Genomic DNA, 17,583 nt, shown 5'->3' on the forward strand with positions numbered 1-17,583 from the left:
CCACTTCACGAATATGTTCAAAATTATCAGTGTGATTCTTTCATGAGTGTAGAAAGTAAGTTCATTGGTTTTGGGTAAACAATAAAAATCATCTGGCAGCCCTTTCGGTTTTGAGAAATTATTCGCTTTTTTTTGTTTGGCAGTATTATCCTTTCCTGCATATATTTGAAGTCTTCTTAGCAAAGTTGTACAATTTTCACACACATTTCCTCCTTTACCAGAGCCTGCATCAAGAGTATTTTGGTCCTCCTGCCTGTTTCATTAAAAAAAAAAAAACAAAACAAAACAAAACAAAAAAAAACCAACAACAAAACAGAGATTCCCACCACGCTTTGGCACATTCCAGTCCATCACTCCAGTCCATTAACTCAGTAGGATCTCCCAAATAAGTAGAAGCTCAGGTAAAAGGCTGTCACAGTCCAATTAAATGCTTTGGACTGATCCTCGGTGCAGGTTCATTCCCTAACACCATTTAATAGCTAGCAGGGCTTATTTCTTCATCTGAAACCAAAGATATAAATTTGTGTGTGATGACAGCTACTGTAATGTGCAAACATTTTAGTGGTTTTAGGAAGCTTGATAGTTTGCAATCAAGAAAGTCTTGTGTTCTTTCAAACAATTCTTGATTACATAATTTTTTCTATAGTGTAAAAGCACTGTAGTGAAGGTGGAGACAAACCTGATTCTATTAGTGAAGAACTCCAAAAACTATATCCCCTTTTTAAATTCTGCTGTTTTGTACTCAAAGATTACTAAAGAGTACTACTTTTATTTTTGTTGTGCAGTTTGATACAGTATTTTTTTTTTGTCTGAGTATCTTTAATTTAATAAAAGTACCAAGTTTAATTTAATCAAGGTTTCTAAATAAAATTAATTAAACTGTGTCATCTGACCTCTGACAACTATTTCTCCTGTTATTTTTAAAGCCAAAATCCAGTGTGATTTCACAATATATAGTGTTACCGTTTTCTTGAAATGTAAGCCATACCTATAAAATAGGGAAGAAATTTTCTTATTTATCTTTCTCCCAACTATTTTAAAGTAATATTTCTCCTTTTGAATCTGTATATACTTTCAACACTATGGTCATTGTTTTTGTTTACTAAGTTCCCTGTTTTTTTTTCTTTTTTTCAGAACATTGCTACATATAAACTTCTTGGCACCTTTATTTATGGTTCTACTCTGGGTAAAACCAATCACTAAGGACTACATTATGAGCCCACCTTTGGGCAAAGAGAGCATTCCTTTGTAAGATTTCCTTTAAAAGTTCTTTCTGGGTTATTGAAAATGAAACACTGTCTTAGAGCTCTTTGAAAGTTTAAGAAACATGAAAGACTTTAATAGCATCTTCTGTCAGAGGTATTGTGGAAGGTGCAGCTGAATTATAAGGAGCTTCTGTTATTTCAAAAGAATGAGTTGCAAAATATTGAGTGTTAAGGTGGTGGTTCCCAAAAAACTGCCGTCTCTTGACATCTCCATGGCAGTAATGCATTGTTTTTTGTAGGGGTGGAATACCACCTCACTACCTGCTGGAACCTTGTGTCTTGCATGTTGGTGTAGGAGAGAAGTGGTTTCAGTGAAAACAATCAAGATATGTTGGTATGAGAACTAAACTAGGAAGTTTGTCTTAATATTTGCATACTGATAAGTGGTATTAAATTGGTAGGTAAAATATAAAAAGGGAAAGAGTTTCCAGGAAGAGTGGTATCTGAAATAATGTATAAGTATAGTTGATTGTCATAGTCACAGTCTTGCTAATTCAAAATAGACTTGAAACAGATATGAAGAGCTAATACATTTCTTGCTTTTTAGAGGTGAGATAAGCTTCTAAAGTGATCCTGTGACCATTGAGCTATTACATAGAAGACAACAGATATATATATTTTGTATATCTTCTGTACCTCAGTTCATCTTAAAATGAGGATGGAGCTATTACTGGGTATCTCAGGCAACTGAAGTACCCACTTACAATCTAGTACTATTTACTATCTAGTCCTGTGTGTCTGAAAACCTGTAATTATCAGAGCAACCTTAGTTTTTATTGTCCTGCCTTCATTAGTTAGAATTTAGGCGTTTAAGAACTGCTCTTGTTTAGATACAAATGAATACTAATTTGCATCTATCCTGTAGGGCTACTGAGAAGTAGTAAGAAAGAGAAATAAAAGGCAAAAGTAAATATTACTTGCATGTGAACTTTATAACTGTAGTTTGTGTGTTAACTACTTTTGACAATTTCCCTCAAGATTACTTTATAGGTGATCTAAAAAAATAACTGTAGCAGTAAATGGTCTTTGGAAAACAGCATTACTGTTTTTTTATTATCCACAGAATGTCAGAAGATACATTTGATACCATCAGATTGTGGATTATAATCCTGTTGTGTGTTTTACGGTTGGCTATGATGCGTCATCATTTACAGGCCTATCTGAATTTAGCCCAGAAAAGTGTGGATCAGATGAAAAAGGAAGCTGGTAGAATAAGTATGGTTGATTTACAAAAAATGGTAAGTATGGTGGCATTGAGATTATGTATTTGTCGTATTTTGACTTGCAAATTATTTTTTTCCAATTAGTTTTCTTCTGTGGCAGCAGAGCTCAAATCTGAATGAAGGTTTCTAGACTATATTTCCTGTAAAAATAGCATAATTACAGAGAAATTCTGTGAACCAAAATACAGAGAGATGTATCATCTGTGTTATGCAGATAGTTTGTCCTTGGTTATTTGGAAATTGTTATAAAAGATCCATTCCAGTGGGTGGTGATCTGTAACTACAACATGGAAAAGAAAAAATTGCATTTTGATAGAAAGATAATATACTGTTACCAACTATGATTTTTAAATTGAGGGAAAGTTTATGACGAGGTGGTTATATTTTGGAATAAAATGACAGATGTTTAATTCCATCAGACCACTTAGAAGTGCACCAGCCTAGTTAAAAAATTGCCTATCATATTGTGGACAAGGCCAAATTTCTGAGGATTCTTTTTTTAAAGAAAAGTAGTAAAGCATACCTTGAACAAATGTTGTGTGTTGTCTGCAAAATAAACTTAAATTACTAGTGTTTTATGATAGTGCTGTCTAATGATCCTGCTGAGCTGGGGTCTGTTGCAGGAGGAATATTTGAAGCAGGCCATGAGACAAAGACTGCTCTTCTAGGATTGTCATTATTATGTGTAGTTACACTAAGTGTCTGAAGGTCATAAGTGAGCTGTGCAGTACTTATTTACAAACAAAGTGGCTAGGAATTTGCTTCAGAAAATAAATTAGGAAATACATGTAGTAGCAGCTGATTAGGATGGTACTGTGCCAGTTGCTGTAAATGTGCAATTTTTATACTAATTTTATTCCTATCTGTAAAACACTAATGTCTTCTCCATGTGGCATTTCTTATATCCATTTCTCTATTATCTTCATATATTCTCTTTGAGAAGGCCATTGTCACTAGATGTTGTCTTGTCTTGTTTTACTAATCATATCTGCTTTGCCATTTTTAGGAACTTCTGCCAGTGAATTATTTCCTGTCTGTCATTCTACATTGTTCATTCCTTTTTAGTTTGTTATTTTTGTCATATTTCATCAATTTTTTGACAATTTTTTTGTCTCATGCTTTTTCTTCTGTCCATGTCTTACTACTTTTCTTTCTCATGTTAGTTCTTTGATGCATGCTCATTAAGAAGCCCTTTGAGGCTTGAGAGGTATTCCCAAAACTGTCATGTCTACCTTAATCATTTTTGCCAGCCTGCATTCTGTTCTTTTATAAAACGGGTAGGTTTGCTTGCTATTGATTTCATTGGTTTTTGCCATCTTTATTTGGTTTCATCTTTTAGGTCAATAGCTTATAAGAATATGTAATGTTACAATCTTGAGAAAAATGGAACCTATGGGAGAGCAGGGGGAGGGATATATCTGAATGGACTTTGATGAACATAGTGTATTACTGAAATAAAGACCATTTAAATGCTGTTATTTATCTAATGAAAGCTCAGCTTATCATTGTTTTTAAAACACTAGTGTTTTCCAGTTGGAATCTTAAAAATATCTCACTTTTGAAAAAGGACTGTAATACTAACCAAGCTTTCATTTACTTTTTGTGGGGCTTTGGACTGTAAGTACTACTTCATTTTTGAAATAGGATTTATTTTGTAAATAACTGTGGACTTGAAAAATTAAACATATACATTTATTTTTGTTTCTCGTGTATTAAAGTAAGAGTCATTGAATGATGACATACAGTTTGCAGAAACAAATTTGATTCTGTTTTTTTAAACAAAATTGATGCTTTTAATTATTTTCTTTCAGCCTTTTCTCACAGATTTGTAAATGTCCTGAAACTAGAATTCATTATGGGGATTTCTTCTTTAGGTCTTTTGAGGACAATATGCCTCAAAAGGCATATGTCAATATGTGACAATATGTGACAATATGTCACATGCCAAGAGTTACTAGAAAGTTCTTAAAACAGCTCTAATGCGTAAGTACTGGGGTATTTTAATAATTTGTTTTTTCTAGACATATTCATAAAGGTCTGCTTTGATCAACCAGGAATGATGAACTTATACTCTTTCATTTTTCTAGGTGGCTCGGGTATTCTATTATCTCTGTGTAATTGCACTGCAGTATGTTGCACCATTGGTGATGCTTCTTCATACAACTCTGCTCTTGAAAACACTAGGTAGGCAAAATTAGATCAACAGTATTTTATTCTGTTCTACACAGGGCTTTTTTATTTTCACCTCACTAAAGAGAATTAGAATTCATGGGTACTTACAATACAAAACCACTTTGTAGTTTCCTGTACTTCAGAACAATCATATGTGGCTTTTAAGTAATTATTTCTCTTGCTGCTTTTGATATCTTCCAATTACATGCTGATTTGTTTATTTATTTCTGAGAAATTGTGTAATGCAACCAATTAAATGTTTACTTCAGTTGAAATATTTCTCTTTCTAGAAGTATTTTAAAAGTGAACTGTATAAAGTATGATTGATTTATTTCACTTCTTGCACATCTCATAAATGAATTTTTTTAGCTTTTTTATCATTAGTAGGCTTTTAGAATAGAAATTGGGAGGTAGGGGGTTTGTGTAGTTACTGGGAGATCTGAAATAGCTCTGGTTTGGGGTTTCTTTTCTTTCTTTTCTTTCCTTTCTTTCTTTTCTCTTTTCTCTTTCATTCCTTTTCCTTTCCTTTTCCTTTTCCTTTTCCTTTTCCTTTTCCTTTTCCTTTTCCTTTTCCTTTTCCTTTTCCTTTTCCTTTTCCTTTTCCTTTTCCTTTTCCTTTTCCTTTTCCTTTTCCTTTTCCTTTTCCTTTTTTTCCTTTCCCTTTCCCTTTCCCTTTCCCTTTCCCTTTCCCTTTCCCTTTCCCTTTCCCTTTCCCTTTCCCTTTTCCCTTTTCCCTTTCCCCTTTCCCCTTTCTCTTTCCACTTTCTCTTTCCACTTTCCCTTTTCCCTTTCCCTTTCCCCTTTCCCTTTTCCGCTTCCCTATTCTCCTTTCCTTTCCTTTCCTTTCCTTTCCTTTCCTTTCCTTTCCTTTCCTTTCCTTTCCTTTCCTTTCCTTTCCTTTCCTTTCCTTTCCTTTCCTTTCCTTTCCTTTCCTTTCCTTTCCTTTCCTTTCCTTTCCTTTCCTTTCCTTTCCTTTCCTTTCCTTTCCTTTCCTTTCCTTTCCTTTCCTTTCCTTTCCTTTCCTTTCCTTTCCTTTCCTTTTTCTTTTCTTTCTTTTTTTCCTTTTCTTTTCTTTCTTTTTTTCTTTTCTTTCTTTTTTTCTTTTCTTTCTTTTTTCCTTCTTTTCTTCTTTCTTTCTTGTGAAAGAAGTGGTTCATAGCCTGCCATGCAGTTGAATCATCTCTGCAAAAGGGCAATGGATAAAGATAGGCTTTAGTAGGTTGTGATTAATCCTGCCTTGGAGTACACATCTCCATCTGGTAAGATGAATCATGCCCTGGACATATAGAGCTCTCAAGGCAGCTATATCACTTGTGTATGTTAGGATGTCAAAGTACAAGATGAATCCTACCCCCGTAGCTTACTGGTATGACCAGGAAGTCATGCAGATGAGTATAGTTTGTATTTACTAAGTTATAAAAACATTTTGTGTGTGTGTGTATTAAAAATCTATCAAAGACTGTAGAGTGATTGAATTAACAGAACTCAAATTTAATTCTACAATAATTTGTTGCTTGTTTATTTTTAACAGGTAATTATTCTTGGGGCATCTACCCAGGATTGAATTCTGACACTCCAGTAGAAAACAGTCTGCTTCCCAATTCTGTTTATTCTGAGTCTCCACCTCCTGATGGAAAGATGAAAGTAACTGTAGTACAATTAACAATGGCTCTGGGAAGCCTAAAGAATATTTTCACTCCTCTCCTGTTCCGGGGACTCCTGTCTTTCCTCACTTGGTGGATTGCTGCTTGCCTTTTTTCTACAAGCCTTTTTGGGCTCTTCTATCACCAGTACCTGACTGTGGCATGAACAAGTCAACTGACAGAACAAGTGTGAGGTCAGAGTCTAGATACAAACCCACGTACCCAAGAGGAGATGAAGAGAAAAGAAAACTATATATGTGAAGAGAAAACATATCATAATTATTTTTAAACACTTCCTTGGTGTTCTCAGGGTGAATAATCTTAAAATGTTTAAAATTGCAGCTGGGTTTGTTATTTCTGTTACCCAAATGGTAGGTAACTAATTCAGTTATAGTATTGGGACTGACTGACATTATTGTGTTGTAGATGGTGGTAAGCATGCTGAAAAGCTGTGACCTCTGAGTATCTTGGTTTCCATAAACAGCAAGCCAAATTCAAAAATTTGTTTTTTAAGCACCAACAGTCACTGACTGAACTGCATTCAAAAAGTACTGGACATAGTGATGGTAGCTGCCTATCAATTAAGTCTTGAAACTGAGCCATACAAGTGAAAGGAGAAAGGGGATTTAAAAAAAAATTCTGTTGGATAGCTATTGATCACTTTTCTCCTTGGAAAATTAAAAAATCCAACAGGACAAAAGAGATACTGTATATTACAGTAAAGAAAGTTGTATAAAATATAAATTTAACAAGAGTAGATGTGTACCTGACAGATATTGCTGCCTACATATTTTGCAGAAGTGCTTGTGCAGTAAGAAGAGAGTTAGAACAAATATATTATTTCAGTCCCTGCAGTCATTTTGAAGTAATGGCCATCTGTATTGGTGCTACTATTGATCCACACATTGTGTCTGGATCTTTTAAATTTCTTCTTTTGAGGTAGTAGATAAATTCCATTGAATTTACAAAAGAATAGAAAATAATTAGTGGCACCAGTCAAACATTTCAAAACAAAACAGTTTAATCCTGCTGACTGATAGTGTATGTATATGTGTAATGTACATATATATTATATATCAAATATATAATATATATGAAGGTATGAAATATGGAATCTTTGTTTTAAATTCCTGAATGTATTTTACAGTTCCGTGGGAGAGAGGTGTATGTGTATCTAGTAATTTCCAGATTTCCTTTTGAAATGAAACTTTTAATTTTTTCCTTTTTTCTTTCTTTCTTTCTTTTTTTTCTCCCTTTTTTTTTTTTTTTTTTTTTTTTCCGTTGAAAGGGCTATTTGGTTTTTGTTCTTCTTTAGAGGTACTTAGCTATACTAAAGAACTTACACTGTCTTGGAAGAAAAGATCTACTTAACCTATTAATCTTAAAGTTTCTGCTCTGTCAAATCATCGTCTTTTGCCACTTTAATTTGTGCTAACATGACCATATAATGGTAATTAATATATCTTGGCTTCAGAAATAGATTTTATGTGTAATAAAACTGCTGTGTAACAAGAAAAAGAGCAAAGTATTAACTTACAGGTTTTGCTTAACTGGATAGATAGATTCCAGTCATAAAATTATTTACAGTTTTTCAGCTGTTTTGTGTATTTGCAAAACAGGAATGGGGATTTATATGCAGCAGCTTTTTTAAACAGTTAATATTACACTTCACAGAGGTCTGTGGGTTTTTTAGATAATACTAGCTTTTTTTATGTTACTGTTCTTTTTCTCTTGAATTTGTGTACAGCTTTGGCATATGATAAGCATTTATAAATGGAAAAGCTTAACTAAATTTTTAATATGTAGCAAACCTATCATATGGGAGAACAAACTCAATGAATTCCGAAAATCAAGATTTTAAGTTGGTGATAAACTATCTTGCTGTGTTGAAAGCCTTTTAAGTTATTTATTCATTTATTAAGTTGCATTTATTGGGGAAAGATTTGTGTACACCAGCCTAGTACCTACTGCATGTGTTTGGGATGTCTGGGCACACCTTGCATGATGCTGCTGGTTTCACTGCAGTATTTCAGTGTGACTGGGACTGCAAGCTTTCTTTTTACATGACCACCTTTTTGTAACTAATAGGGACAAAGGCTTAACTGTGAATTGGCCTAAAGAATAATATTTGATCTCATAGTTTCAAATGTCAAGCATTCCTGGGAAGTATTTTTCAGGTGAATAATTGAATGACAAAATATGACAAGTCCAACAATACTGGACCCACTTTTGTATTAGTTCAAGATATATTATTACTACAAAATACATCATTACTAATAGAATTAGTAAGGCCAGCTTTTAGGTTAGAGTTAGGTGTTCAATGCCAATCTTTTGTTCAGAAAAATAAAACAATGCAAACCAGTTTGATTCTGATAGTGAAATTGCCTGATGAAGCTTAATATACAGGAGATGTAACCTTGTGTTGAAATCTGAAGGAGTAAATTTTGGATACTTGAGAATACTTGAAAATGATGTTAAGCAACAGTTTTTGTTGACATAGTCAGTCTGAAAGCTTATAAGCAAAAGTGAACTGTAGTTATATAATAATGCATGCAGCAAAAGTAATAAGGGTCATGTAGCTGAGCTTCACAAAGCTTTTGCTAAGAGCTCATGCTGACTTACTGTTCAGACATCACAGTGATCACAGTGAAAAATAGGCACCTGGTATTACAAACATGAAGATCAGTGCTTGTAGCCACTGTGCTATTGCATTGTTCTCCAGATGATTGTTCGGCAGAATTGAATGACTGACCTCTGGTCAGCAGTGAGTGGGCGATGGTCTTTCTTTGGATCCATTAATCCTGACATAAGTCCAGAAAGCTTATGAAAAACTAAAATATGCTAATAAAAGCCTTTGAAACATGTGGTGACAGTGAAACCAGAGGGAGTATATTGCTAAGGTTGTGAGCAGTGCTTCTGACAAGTATGTGATATAATCAAAAATGTGTTTTAAAAGTAAAGTAGCAACCCTGATAGTCCTGACTTATATGTATATTGTGTAAGGTTCAAAGGAATATCTGCTCACCTCTGTAGTAAGTCCCTTTGAAACAGCAGCTGGCAAATGGTTTTTTTGTTTGTGTCATGGAGACCTTTATCAGCACCTGGTGATGGGGGGAAAGCATCTTGCAGAAATGGAAAAGGAATAAAATATGACTGAAAGGTTGGTAGGTGTTACTCAGGTTTCTTAAACATTTTTTCTTGCTTTTTGCTCACTACTTAATAAAAAAAATTGTAGAATGGTTTGGGTTGGAATGGATCTAGAATGGACCACTTTTCATCAGACCAGGTTGCTCCAAGCCCCATCAAACATGGCCTTGAGCACCTCCAGAGATGAGCAGCCACAGCTTCTCTGGGTAACCTTATCTAGTGCCTCACCACCTTCACAGGCAAGAGTCTTCATCCAACACCTAATGTAAATCTCCCCTCTTCTAGTTTAGAAGTGTTTCCCCTTGTCCTATCACTTCCTGCCTGCGCAAATATTCTCTTTTTTATAAGCCCCCTTTAAGAACTGGAAGGCCACAGTGAGATCTCCCTTAGTTTCTGAGAGATTTTAGAAGGAAATGTTCCTTTGGCAAAGAATCCATGTCTGTTTCTTTCTTCTTAAATTCAATTCTCCCTTCCTCTCTTAGTGATGCGAGTTCCATTGCCGATCTATAGCACTGTCCCTGTCTTCCCTTCTCAGAACTAAGTAGGCTAAGTTAGTTCAAGATTGTATTTTGACTTCTGTTTAATTTATCTATTTTTGAAGGATTAGTTCCTTTAAATAGTTCAAATAACTTAAAATTCCATCTGAAACATGAACAAACTTTGTAACATTTGTTCAAAATCTGCATATTTATTATGTGGGTCCCATTAGACAAAGGGTTAAGACAGCGAGAAATCCCAGTCTTCCAGCAAGTTCAGGGAGGTCCAAACATAATACTTGGGCTATTTCTGAGCTAAGAGAAGTTGATTAAGAGCAGGAGAATAGATTATAGAAAGCCTATTCTTACACTTTGTAGGTGACATTCTCAGGCTGCACTTGTCCTCTTTTAATTCCTTCTCAAGCTATAGGTTATGCCAGACTTTGACATTTTGTTAGCTGCACAGTCTTTCCCTCTTCCAGAATTCACTTGCATAAAGAATCCACAGATTAATTTTCTGTAAGTATCTTCTGTACAAGAGAACATCCTTGTACAGAAGATACTTACAAAAAATTGATTTCTGTTACAGTTGTTCTTCTCCGCATTTCGATCACAAGTACTGCAAGTATTTAAACAGAGATATGTTCTTCCCTGGATTGTAAAATCAAATTTGTCTTAAGAACAAAAATGCTACTAAGACATCAACGCAATATTTAGGCAACATAACCTCACCCTATGTAGCGGTTAGCAAGTACAGAAATGTCAGCTAACTTCCAGGGAATAATTCAAAGTGCTGGACTTTGTTGGAGTAACTACACCTAGGTGGTAATAGGCATTTTGGATATATCAAATAGAAAATTGAACACATCTGATCTTAAAGCTGTGCAAGGTTCTCCAAGGTAAAAGGCCTTATGTGTCTTTATTCTCAAATAGCTGTGCTTTTCACTGAGATAATTTTGATCAGTTTTGAAATACTATGCTTCATGGTTTTTCTCATGGCACATTTTGCACATTAATTTGTTCAACACAGCCCCTCCACACCCAGACTTAACCCCACAGTTAATTTTTTCACTATAAAGTTCCTAGATGCTTTTAGTTAAAGAATTGAATGCCCATGTAAAATGGAGACATTGAATGAGGCCAAAGAAAACTGCTGTTCTCTTGGAGAAATCTGTTATGCCAGAGCAAAATCTTAATGAAGGACAGCAACCGCAGGTTACCTTACTTGTATCTTAAATATTAAATGTGAATTATGAGTAAGACTGTTATTTTTAGCATCTGCAGCCCAAATCCCAAATGGTAAATAAAGAGCAATATTTTGACCTCGCTCTAAAGAGCATCTAGGCAACAGATGCTTAGAAGCCAGCTGTCTGATGCAGGCTGATGCAGATTGGTGTCTCTGCTTCAGAGTGATTTTTGGCAACTCCTTTAGGAACACCTGCCATGCTTTGTGGCCTGTGCAGCACACACAGTGAAGTAGATGGCATGTCTCATTTGCACTCCAGAGTACTAGACTGAAAGGTCTTCCTCCTCTAGGTGAGATTAAGCCAATATGTCATTTCCAGGCTGCTTTTACTGACATCTGTATATGCTGCACTTAACTTTTTCCAGTCTCTCACTGTAGACTGCCAGGAGGGTAATATTGCACTGGATGTTGTTTTGCATGCCAGTGTATATGTATTTTTATACTTTTGATTTCAGTGATGTTTTTAATGGAAATTATTTTTAATCCTAATACTATGAATCATATTTCCTTTTTTTTAAATTAATATCAGTGCCTGCAACTAGAAGCCAGAAACTTCTACACTATTTTTTTTAAAGCTTGGTGTTTAGGCTGAAGTATTAACAGGTATGCAGTTTTATAGCAAAGTCCAAAATCCACCTGTAAATACCAGATTTTTCCATTTAATTACACATCAGTCAAGAGCCCTTAGAATTTGTACTTGCAGCATTTTTTTCTCAACAACATACTATCCATATAACTCTGCTATCTATAAAATACACATCTCAAAAGAACATTGAATAGCTTTTTACGAACTCCTTAGTAGGAAGTAATTATTCTTTCATTGTGCCGCAATATATTTTTTAAAACCTGGCTTAAAATTCCTATGCTTAAAGTCAGACTTATTCTCTCTTCCTCTGCCTCCCGCATGTGTTCTAAGCTTCCAGAATACATATTCACAGTATTTTTCATAAAAACATAGGACGAAGAAAAAGGCACCAAAAATTGTATTTCATAACTACAGTTCATACCCATGTAATGATGTACCAACAGTTTTTATTTTTCCTATCTTTGGTCATTCCTTTGCTCCATTGTTAACAGTATGTAAGGCTTTCTGGGAGGAATATACATGGGAAAAAATTCTGTAATAGAAGTTACAGAAAGCTGTCTAATGTTTCAGTCTTCCCATTTATGTGAGCAAATATTAATACAGAGATGCTATTAAATAATTTCAGCCTAAAATTTCTCATAAGGTAGACATGTTACAAATTGCACAGGGAACATTTTTCAGGTTGTAAATATTTAACTTTAAATCTTCTACTTGTCTCATTGTTGCTGGGAACACACAAATTCAGTGTTGTTCCTCACTGAATCGTCTTTTTTATTTTTGTCTTTAAGTGAAAAAGCACATAATACTTCCTACTGTAGAATAAAGACCTAAGACAAAAAGGTTCCCTTCCCTTCATTTCAGAATTTGCCAAATGGAAAAGACTCTGGTGTTATATATGTAAATTTTAGCTTCCTCTTACTGCTACAATACTGTTAAAATATGATTTTTATAGTTACAGCTTTACAAGTACTAAGACTGTCATGCTTCACAGTGAGGATGGTGTCAAGTGGTGTTTGCATTATATGGATCTGGTGTTGCATTACCTGCTGTTTAAAAACAAATTGGCTCCTATACTTTTAAATGTTCATCAGGATCTGTGATCAGAAGAGCACAACACAGGTTGAAAAAGCTCACTTTGGGGTGTTTTTTTTGTTGTTTTGGGTTTTTTTTTAGTGGTGTGGATAATACTTGGGTACTACTATGACAGCTAATAAACAACCTCCAGTAATATTCTTTTTGTACACTGTAAAGTGCCTAATTGTGGGTGATTCTGGTAGCCCTTGAAATAGGGTTTGCTATGAAATTATTTTTTTCATATAATTTTTGGCTTATGTAATATCCATGTGTGGTTTTGTGCTATTACATACTGGAAACAAGTAAGAGTTTGAAGAAATGTTTTCCATGCCTCTTACTTAAATGGTAATCTAACAATTTTGGGCATATCTGACTGATAATTGAACACTGCTAATTTAAATTAACACCCCTGCCTCTGCCACCTGCCACCTCTGCATTGTTTTCTTTATGACTGAGGGCAAGTGTTTACAAGATTTGGAATGGTTTGACTTACAAAGTTTTGTAGTGACACCTGGGTGTTAATTAATACCCCAGGCACATGGGTGATTTCAGCCAAATAAGTAGTTCTGCTTGGGCTCAGAAAGACAATACTGAAGGTCACTGAATCCTTATGGATTTGGAGCACAAAGAGTACCAATCGTGATACCGCTGACCAACACCAAGCTTCCAAAAGTTACACATTGTAGAATTTTGTAGATTTCTGTTAAGAGTATTCAATAGTGAAATCACCCTTACTTTAAAGCTGCTTGTCCACCTTCAGGAATGCAGGAGCTGAAGGTAGAACATGACTGGTTCAGCAAGGAGGTTAAAAAAGTGAGGAAACAACAGGCCCCTGCTCCTGAGTTAATTATACATTCTGCATGTGAAGTGATTGTAAATTGAGATGGTGTTGCTGATTCAAATCTACCAAAGGAAGCCTTCTTCTGAGGAAGGCTTGTCACAGCACGTTGAACTTTTAGCTCTAACAAGTGGTTATAGGAATCCATACTGTATATGGTACACTGTTTGGGAAAACCTGGTAGAGTAAGCTTGCTAGATATTTCCTTACGCTATTTGTAAGGAGTTACATTACATTTTTTACTGTAGAGCATCTAAGAAGCTAGTTTTGCCTTGCTCATTTTATATTAATATGAAAATTATAAGAATTGGTTTGTCATTTAAATGCCTAAATTTCTTTAACAACAGTAAATTTCACAAAACTCAGGCAGGTTATACTTTCTTATTCCCTACTCATTTTGTTGAAACGTTACAGTTTAACTCCACTTTTATAATGCACACATTATTAAAATGAAATTTATGTCTATTAGTTGCTCATGGTAATACCACAGCAAATCTAAGAGAAACTGTGATATCTGCTGTTTATCAAGTGGCTCCTTCAACTTGCTTGCCTTTGTAAAATGTTAACCCATATTGGACATACAATGTCTACTGCAGTAATGTTCCTATAGTATTTTAGCATCCGTACATGTCCTCTGCATGCCTTGCACTTGTACACTGTAAAGAACTAAAAAAACCTTTCCATTATTTTATATAGTATTTCCCATATCCATAAAGTAATACAATTTCTAAAGCCAAAGATCAATAAATGTTTATTGTCTACCAATGTGCTTTTTTTCCTACTTTTTGTGATATATACGACTCTTTATCAGCTTGCAAAATCTCCAAAGATCATGTAAGAACCAGGTTTCTTATCAGTTTTTCTACTAGTCTTAAATTGTTTACTTCTTTTAGAAATAATAAAGTAGGCCATTTATTCTGCTGGACCTTTTGGGTGCAGCAGAATAAATACTTTTTGAGTCTAAATGCAGGTAGTGTCTTATTCACGTGAACAGCAGTTTAATCACAGAGAACCATTTGAGATTTCATATGGGTGTTTTCATTTTTGTGTATTTCACTATTTAAAGTTTTGAACCATTTCTAGAGAAAGATTGGCTGTACACCATGGTAAGTGAAGGAAATTCTGGGTTTTGCACTTCTTGACTGTTGCCCTTCCTAGTAGGAAATCACTAAGAAAGGGGTTGTGTTTGCTTCTTGTAAAAAGAAATGTATTTAAAAGTATGACATGGTCTCTCCTATTTGTTTAATCTTAGCAGCACTGAGAAAGAGACTTAATATTTGAATTTGTTTGGAATGTCAGATTTGGTTACGCATACATTTTCTTTCCATGTGTGCAACAGATGCAGGTGAATGATGCCAAAATTGCTCAAATAGTTCCATAGCTGTTTAAAAAAAAAAAAAAAATCCTTGAGAAAATATCCTTCTTTAGCCTAAACCCAAAGTGGTACCAATGACCCCTTCAGCAATAGCCATCAGTTGTGTTGCAGAAGCAAAGTGTGATGTGGTGCTGAGAAGAACCATTTGGGATGGGGATTTGAAAGTCTCCAAGGCATTTGGCTGTGGGACCCCTTTCTGAAAGTGTAACAATGGTGAGGTTTAATGTGATGGTTAAGAGGAAAGAACAGAACCATAGTTGGAGATCTGCTTATGTCTCAGAAGGCAGCTTAACCTTCTGCTTTTCGATCCAGCCTGAAGCTTCACGCTGGCTTTAGAATCCACAGTCCCTTGGATTTTGCTGTAGCCCAAAATACAACAGTGAAAGCCTTGGCAGTATGCTTCTGGAATGAAAGCAAGCCTTGGATTTCAAGGGTCACATGAAATTTTGCTTTTGAATCCACCAGGTCCACACTGTGTAGCTCTAAGGACTTAAAAGATCTTCAGCTGACCTCTGCTGTCATGTGCAAACATGCATGACTCAGTGCAGTTCCATAGGGAGTACTCAATTTCCTGAAATTTTTATTTTAGCTGAGTATGTGCAGTGGGAGAAGAAAGCCTGTAATTATCCTCCAGACAAAAGGGTAAGCATCTGGTACCTTGTCCTGTGCTGTCTGGTCTAGGTGGGTCTGAGAAAATGTTGAAGATGTTGCTGGTTTGATTTGGATTTTATGACGAATTTTCAAAGAATGTGCAACAAAATTATTCTTGCTAGCATCCTTAATACGCTATTACCTGGTGGACCATGAAATGCACCGATAAATCCCTCTCTTACAGGAATATTCATGTTCCATCTAAATCCATATTAAAGAAGTTTTTTATGCTTAATTCTGGAGTTGAGATTAGAGTTTTGCTTTCCAGGAGGTGCAGCACTGATGAGTCTGAGGGAAAGTCAGCTTTTCACTTCATGAAATGGGAGTATGATGTGTCTCCCTTTAAAGCAAACAGGAAAATAAAGAATTTTTCTCTCTGAATTATGAGCTTTACAAGCTATTTTCAGTGGTTCTGGATAACCAACCTCTCACATTCCTCTCAACTGTCAGCAACTTTTCAACAAGTATAAAATTTGTATTATTTCCCAAAGTTGTCATTTCTATGGATATACAGAAATATACTGTGTAGAATTTGTGCATTGTCAGAAAGTAAAAGAATCCAGACTCTTTGTTGGAGTTAGGTTGGTCTTCAAGCATCAGCAATGTCCATTTGCTTCCCATTTATTTGGGTTATATTGTGAAGAGGACAAACCTTCAAGATTTGGTCATATAATCTGTTTTTTTTCTTTGAAGTGAAATCTTCGTATCAGCCTGACAAGAAAAGTAAATTACAAAAATCTTCAGCCCTAACATCTGTATCTTTTCTGGGTTGCCATTTCCTCTTTTTTCATGGAGTAGGATTAAGCTGTTGCTGCCATTTCACAGAACAGCATGAGCTCACAGAATTGGGAAAAGGGACAGGGGGAGGGATACCAGCTGAGTTATATATCAAGGAATTTGGGCTACAATTTACAAAATGAAAACAGTTATTCTTGACAGGGAACTGTTTTCCGCAGGAAAATATGATGTGGTTATCTGTCATTTCAATGCATACTGCTAGAGATCATCCTCGATATGAGGAATGAGTGTTACTAAAAAACACAAGGGGCAAGCTGGAGATGATATTGTGTACTGCAGAACAAGTAGGACTAATACTGTAAAACTGCAGGATGAGGTGGTGTGTATTAACTTTCATGTGAAAACCTGGGAAAACTAGGGCACCAGGGACCAACAAATAAAACACTATTTAATCAATTTCTATTCTTAGGATTGGAATTTTGGAACTTTTGGATTGGCATAACTGGGGCTACTTTGCCACACTAAAGGCACAAATCTAATTTCTTTAACAGACTATGCGTCATCATTTTTTTATACTGTATTGCTTTTAATGCTTTTAAAAAGTTTTAGTGGTAAAAGATTTTAAAATTTTGCTGGCATCTAGGTAATATAAATTTGAAAATAAATATAAAGTAAAGTAATACAAAAGTTTTGCTCTGTCTAAAGACCATGATATCTTAAAAGGCAAACTTTCTATGAAAATTCATTTTCTAAATGCTGCTGAATTCAACTCCATTGAGCACAGTTTTTAGCTGAGGAGTAGTGTTTTCATTGGAGCAACCTCCAAAGGTACCAGGTGTGTCCCTCCACAGACACAATGGGCCAGGCAGCCCAGACACATGATTACCATTTCTCTTTGCATCCTGTACCTTTGTCATCCTCTCCCACAAAGTGTCCACCAGGAACAAATGCTCCTGAATAAACAAATGCTCCATGAATCTATAATTACAGATTTACAAAACTATTACCCTCTGTATACTCATACAAAATAGTACTGTGTTCATGGTCTTTTCATGCCATCCCTTATGCTATCCCCCCCAAGATAATAACCTCTCAAGTGCTAATTAGGCAGCCTTATTTATGCAAATCACAATTAACTTTACTTGTTTT

The 17,583-nt window shown here is 35.2% G+C and overlaps 1 protein-coding gene across 3 annotated transcripts in view; it reads left to right on the forward strand.

Moving 5' to 3' along the window:
• Window positions 1-14,435, forward strand: part of TMEM161B (transmembrane protein 161B) — a 42,557-nt gene extending 28,122 nt beyond the window's left edge. For all 3 annotated transcript variants that reach the window (XM_030257481.4, XM_072922939.1, XM_041711059.2), the window contains 4 exons: window positions 1,135-1,248; window positions 2,329-2,503; window positions 4,576-4,672; window positions 6,192-14,435. In XM_030257481.4, coding sequence (XP_030113341.1) covers window positions 1,135-1,248; window positions 2,329-2,503; window positions 4,576-4,672; window positions 6,192-6,469 — 664 coding nt within the window. In that variant the 3' untranslated portion in view covers window positions 6,470-14,435. The remainder of the gene's footprint in view (window positions 1-1,134; window positions 1,249-2,328; window positions 2,504-4,575; window positions 4,673-6,191) is intronic.
• The last annotated feature ends 3,148 nt before the right edge of the window (window positions 14,436-17,583 follow it).

Source organism: Taeniopygia guttata, chromosome Z, assembly GCF_048771995.1.
Source record: "Taeniopygia guttata chromosome Z, bTaeGut7.mat, whole genome shotgun sequence".
NCBI classification, from domain to species: Eukaryota; Metazoa; Chordata; class Aves; order Passeriformes; family Estrildidae; genus Taeniopygia; species Taeniopygia guttata.